The sequence below is a fragment of the Pelobates fuscus genome, chromosome 5 (genome assembly GCF_036172605.1).
Source record: "Pelobates fuscus isolate aPelFus1 chromosome 5, aPelFus1.pri, whole genome shotgun sequence".
NCBI lineage: Eukaryota > Metazoa > Chordata > Amphibia > Anura > Pelobatidae > Pelobates > Pelobates fuscus.
Genome location: NC_086321.1, coordinates 216,173,754 through 216,180,528, shown reverse-complemented (window position 1 = coordinate 216,180,528; position 6,775 = coordinate 216,173,754). Strand labels below are relative to the sequence as shown.

General features: G+C 38.3%; 1 protein-coding gene across 2 annotated transcripts in view; it reads left to right on the top strand.

Annotated features, from left to right (window-relative positions):
- Positions 1–621: 621 nt before the first annotated feature.
- The window catches only part of PCSK5 (proprotein convertase subtilisin/kexin type 5), a 399,481-nt gene continuing 393,327 nt past the window's right edge, over positions 622–6,775 (top strand). For both annotated transcript variants that reach the window (XM_063455029.1, XM_063455030.1), the window contains exon 1: positions 622–1,268. In XM_063455029.1, coding sequence (XP_063311099.1) covers positions 1,089–1,268 — 180 coding nt within the window. In that variant the 5' untranslated portion in view covers positions 622–1,088. The remainder of the gene's footprint in view (positions 1,269–6,775) is intronic.

The following is a 6,775-nucleotide window of genomic DNA, read 5'->3' as shown; positions in this document are numbered from 1 at the left end:
GCATTCATTCTGGTGTATATAAATTAAACCAACATTTTTTAGAAAATTAATAAGAGAACTGCCAAAAAATTGGTGAAAATACCTTAATAGAGAACAACAAATCTTAGCTTATCTTAGAAGGGTCCTCCACCTATTGTTCCTGTATAATTTTGTAATTGTTCCATTTATTGTTAAATTCCCTGCCTCCATAATATTGTAAAGCGCTGCAGAATAAGTTGGCACTATATAAATACCAATAATAATAATAATAATAATAGCTCATCTATTTATTTATTTTTCAGTAGGCTCTAGCTATTTTTTTCAATTGTTCCATGTAGCAGCTCTCCTCTCTGGTTATTAGATAGCATGAATGATGATTTAGAATCCTCCGTTAGAATCATCCAGTTACCTGTTGAGACAGTTAGCTGTTGCCAGCCTTGCTGGTGGCCGAAATGGTACTGTACTATGGCGAGGTCACCACCCCCACACCATGCTCCTGGACCTGGCTGGCAGATAGGTGAGGGCATCTATCTATTCTACACTGTGTGTAAGAAACAAGATGAAGGGATAGGACAGTGGGAATAGAAGGAGGGACACAAGCAGCCAGCCTCCGCCTCTCTCTTACATCTGGGTGCTGTTGGTTTTCGGACGGGAGGAGAGCAGAAGGGGGGCAGTCATTTATGCAGAGAAGGAGAGAGAGAGGGGGGGATCTGCTTTCTACCACTCACACTCTCTCTGTTTGCCCCGAGGAAAACTCACTAGGGGAGACACACTGGGGTTAAAACCAGCAGCAAATTGTCAGCACTTTTACCATTAAGCACTGTCTGTAAATCCCAAACAAAACCCAGGAGTGAAGAAGAGAGGGGGAGATCTGAAGGAAACGAGGAAGCAGATTAGCACTTGGCAGCAGGAGTCTGGAGTCAAAGTGCAGGCAGTCACTGAGTGAGATTCAGAGTGGAAGGTCATACAAGTGCCTTACCTCCAGCTCTTGGGAACTTTACTGGGCTCTCTCTGCCTTGGCTTTTATTAGGGGATTAAAGCAGGACTCTCTGTACTCCCCCCTCTTGCAGGAGCTGGGGACCTGGTTCTAGGGGGCAGCAGGGCATATCATGGCTTTTGGATGGATGTCTGGGAGGTCTCTTGTCTTCGACTTTACCCTGCTGCTGGGAATCCTATTACCTACATGCCGGACAAGTACGTTCACCAACCACTGGGCTGTGAGGATAGCAGGGGGAGCCCTGGAAGCCGACAGGATAGCTAGCAAATATGGATACATCAACATGGGACAGGTAATGCATGCCCTAACCCTACTCTTCTTACCATGCGCCTTTCCCGTGTGCTAGAACTTGGATGGGAATACTATTAACTTTTTTAATCTGCCTTGGTCTTGCTGTGCTGTCTCTGTGTGGGCTTATGTTGTAACTAAATGTAACAATTGTTTATTTAAAAAATTGTGGGGGGGGAGGGGGGTGACTAAATCTCTTAATACCCTTAGTGGTACGAGTGATGGGAGTTGCTGCTGGCAAGGCACCGGTGCCTGCTATTGGTCAGGAGCATGTAGAGTTGGTAGAGGATTTCCTTCATACCGAATGAGGTGAATATCGTGGCAGTATTTCAGTAAATGGAGTGTGGGGTCTTACTCTGACCCCTGCCTTTATTGGGGACTTTAAGGAGTCTCTAGCAATCCACAGGTTCCACACCAAGTGCCAGGTCTCTCTGTAGAACAGTGGATCTTGTTGCATCAAGCAGCAGAGGTAATCATTGCCCAGGCACAAGTCATGGGGTTATTGATTGGCCATGGCTTAGTTAAATTAAAATAACTGTTTACCATTCGAATGTTGCAGGTACAGAATTAGTGACAACAATTTAAGATCCGATTGTCCATATCCATATAGATGAGCTGTGCCAATAAAAATAATCAAGAAAACACATTTTACATCCATCCTAAGAAAACACTAGTGAGGTTGTACTAAATCATGTGTTAAATGCTTTATCTTATTTGCATTTTCTGAAATAAGCAGATACATATGTGGTTATTTTATTCCAAGTGACAAAACTTCTGGAATTGCTTTAGCCTAATATAGCCTAATATAGCTAAAACAACGCAAATATCCTCTTGTATTTTGCGTAATTCTCAGCGAGGCTGGCAATGACACAGTTACACAATTCTCCTCCCAGAGTGACCACCAGTGTCCTCTGTGTTTTTGTTTTTTCAGTGAAAAAGGCTAAATTGGAACCCTTGTGTATCAAGAGATCAGTATCCCGGTTGCCTTTTGCCTTACCTCTTTATAGAGACTATTCTATGAGCGAACACGCAACATTAACCCCTTTGTAGGTCTCGATTGGGCTCAAGTCTAGTCTATTATTTTGTTCATAATTACAAGTTGATGCATCAAAATGCGGATAATCTGATCAAACAGATAAGAATGTGTAGACGTAATACAACGGTCAGCCATTCAAGTCATCATGAACTAATTAAAAACTACCGTGATGAGAAAGTATAATTGCAGCAAATGAAGAGACAAAATAATATTCAAATTAGTTCCCTGTATCTTATCCACAGAAATGGGCGGTGAAATATATATATTTTTTTCTCCACCCAGCTATCTCCTCCTGTGCTACAGTCATCAATTTAACTGGAGGCAACATTTTTAATTTAAATGAAATTGACAATTCTTTACTCGTTGTGAATTCTCCTTCTTTTTAAATATTAGTTAGATCTAAACATTTGCATTTAACTTTTTTGTTTGTTTGTTTTAACTAATGTGATGCTTTTGTGTGGTCAACAACACAATGCAATGCATCCACTGGCACCCAGACAGTTAATCCCTTCCATCCTGCAGCAATTGCATCCTGTAAATTAGGATCTCATTCATCTGTGTAGGATGTTCAGATATTTAGTTTACTCAGTCCCAGCAGGGGCAGCTAGAGAGAACATAGAACCGTGAACTTTGATACCTCTGTGATAAAAGTAAACCTACCCTGGCTTTAACAGAAAACAGGCTGTATTGAAAGGACATCCTGCTTCATGGATATAGCCACCAAGAGAGCAATGGGTTAAGTTGCAGACAAAACACACCTGACAAACTCCTCCACTAGAGGCAAAAATGTGAAAGATATTTTATGAAACATGTTATCTTCTATCTATGATCAGGGTAGTTTTTCATTTCAGCACACAAGTGCTCTATTGAGGTCCACTTCAGTGCTCTATCAAATTGCAATACAGCAAGCTTCTCCTTGATGTGTGATATTGATGTATCCGGTACGTTACACTCTCCTGTAAGGGACTGCCATTTAGATACTTTGGAAAGTATATCTAACACTTAGGATGACATTGGAGCACATGATAGACTTCTCCATTTTCCATTTTTTTTTTGGGGGGGGGGCGGGGGAGGGGGTTTCTTCAATCATAAAGCAGTCTAATATACCTATCACACTCCTTCAGCTATAAAATTAGATTGCAAGCTGTTTGGAGTCTAACCAACTAATTGTATTGAATGAAATCAAATTGAGATTAATACGCCCTTTCCTATTAGACTGCTGCGCGAGATCAAGATAAATATATGTGCACATTATTTACCCAACAATCCAAAATTCAATAATAATTTGATATTAAACAAACAAAAAAAAAGATTTAAAAAAACAATAAAAACTCCAATCTGGAAATATGCCCTCCTTAACTGCAACACAAGTGTGTAATTAAGTCACAACAAGCATCCGTTATTGCTTTACAGATTTTACTTTTAGCACCATATAATAACTTTACAGTTTAACTTCTATGCAATCTCTTTGTTGTGTTTCTTTTTAAACATGTGTGCAACAGTTGATTCGTGATTTATCTGGCATTTGCCTTCAACGTGAGGACATAACTTGCAAATCTGTTGCGTGCCTCAGTCCATCTGTGAAATATGTTTTTAATAAACAATATAAACTCCAGAGCACCTTTTGTTCTCCTAATGATGTAAGTGTTCCATTAAGTAGGTACATCCCCTCCAACATTCCAGTAATGTTACATCCTTCATCATAACCTCAATAACTCCATCTACCTTCTTACATGATTCATCTGTAGAGTCTTTAGAAGATAAAAGTGTGACTGGAAGGGATGAGGAGTGAGACGATTCTTGTGTGCAACCAACTAAAGTGAAGAAAACCTTTGCAAACCTATGCTTTCTTCCTTTTAGATGGGAATCGAGATTGGTTTGCCACATGCTCCTGTGTAGGCCATACTTAAAATGGGCATTCTATTATAAAATAGATATGAGTCTCTTAAAACATGAATTTAGGAGAAGAATTCACCAAGTAGCTTGCTATATTAGTGGCGATGCTCCTATGGAAGTAGTGTGAAGGAATCAAGGTTGTGACTGCAGTGAGCCGATAATCTCTGTAGAATTCGATAGGTACAGTCTTGTGGTGGAGTATGTCAGAAGGTGACTAGCTCTCTCAAAGGTTCCACTGCAAGCTGTGGGTCTCTCCAATAATTCTAGAACAAGGATTCAGGTATTGCTGTACATTGCCAATCATAGTTTTCTATTTGGTTAAATTTAAGGGAAAATTGGAAATTATAGTATTGCGGGAGTTTGGGATCCATGCTGTCAAAACTCTAATCCACCAAAGAAAATGCAACATAGTGGTTTTACGTAACAAAACGTTGATGACCGACTTGATTGATCAAGACAATTGACTACAGCAGAACATTTTTAAGCATGTAGATTTTAAGGTTTAAATTGGCTGCTGCATTATAATTTTTCTATTTCCTCCTCTTACTTGTGAAACACTAGCAAACAACACAAAAAACATTGGCAAACAGCTAAAGAAACAGCTGATGGTGAGAAGAAACCTTGAGCAAACTAGGCTATTGAGATAAAGTATTCTAATGGAGCGATCTATCTCATCCTATTGGACATTTCCCTAATTTATAGCATTTAAAATATCCCTAATACCTATCTCTTCAGGAAAAATATTAACTTTACATGCAATTTGTCTTTCGTCATGACTGTAGCCCTGTCTCACCTTACACTTACAACATCTGCAGTCTGTTTCACCTTGTTTCACCCTTTTATGCTCCAGCGACCCCACACACCTTATGCATTTTATACATTTGTTTAGTTAGATGCAGACTGCACACCTGGCAATCACTCTTTCCTTCTGGATACATTCCTCTTTACCTCTTATTACACTATTTCGATCTGTTGAATATGTGCCAGTTCTGTGATAAAATGTGGCCATTCCATAACTCATGTTGCATTTTAGGTTAGCAGTGTCTTGCTGTATAGAAAAGATACTTTTGCCTATGCTTGCTTTATGTCCTCTTATTTTCTCTACTTTTGTGACACACATAGACACGCTAAAGCTGTTTGCCTGCTGTCCCAGGTACATCCTACTGCAGGGTTAATTTGTCTACATTGCCTCCATTTACATCCCTGCCTCCACTTATGTGCCCATTTGAAATAGTTCATTATCTTATCAAATATTCAGATTATTATTTATTTTTGCAAATATTTTTTTTGTTACATTTTAGATGTTTGTTTTATAAGCGGGCAAAGCATTACAAATGGATTAGATATGTTTATTTGATATAATATACTTTTTTTTATTAAAAAAAAAAATCCCCAGTGGACACCCTAAAGAAGTATGTTGCACACACCTATGGTTATACAAGGTGTTTTATGTGAATGTCTGCTTTGGATGATTATTGCCTTTCTTGAGATATGTTTATGCTTTACTGTAATGTAAACCTTTTTATCTCCTATGTGTGACAATTTAGAGGCAAATTAAACAAAATGTCATGCCTTGGGCAGCTAAAATTCATGAGAGGAGATGTATCAAAGTGATTTGAAAAGTGCCCATCATTTTTGGTACCTTATCTATTATTTATACATATTTGTTAAATTTTTCTAAACATGTCCTAAAAAGTGTTGGCTTTTCCTTTTAAATCCCATTTAAAAAAAGACCGCCAAATTTTGAGTGACTGAAAAAAAGAGAAGTGAAACATAACACATTTGTGGAGGAAAAAGTGTCTGAAAGATTTAAAAAAAAAAAAAATGGAAATCAAGATGAGAAAAAAAAAAAGCCAAATAAAGATCTATCTCTCCATTTGTATCAATAATAAATTGTAGTATATGTACATGTTACATTAATAGAGCCAAATAAAGTCAGTGTATTTGTAGTTATTACAGAAAAGAACTGAGGGGATTTGAAAATTCTGCTAAAAAATGGGAATTATACTACAAATGGAGGTCATAGGCAGCATAGGTAGCGATTCTGTTTTATTTTGCTACTTGTAATTTAGCAGTTTCAGCCTTGGTACAATGTAGAATCGAAGGAATTGCTTGCACGCAGCTAGCAGACACATGGCAAAGCTTTAAGCTGTGAGGTGATTCCAGAGATATGTTTTCCGGCTTCCCTCCAAAAACTAAATGGAGAAAATAGTTCTGAGGAAGAAAAAAGCTGTAAGGATAATTTTGTTTGAGTCTCTGGCCTATCTAAAAAAAGCAGGAATCCACATCTTTAGCCTTCAGGGTTTCAAGAGAAATTCCACAAAAGGGGATCTTCTTGTTAGAATTAAATCTGAGAAAAGAGACATAGGTTACGGTAGTATTAGCATTACACCATAACTTCTATAATATCTGCTAGCCAATGAGCTATTAACATGCCAGTTATCCTATTGTATCAGAATGTTGAATATTAAAGAATGTTTGTCCTCCCCCCCCCCCCCCCCCCCCACACATTTCACTGATACTTCTGGAATATACTGAAACTGTATTGGTTGTGACATATAAATTGGATATCATAATGT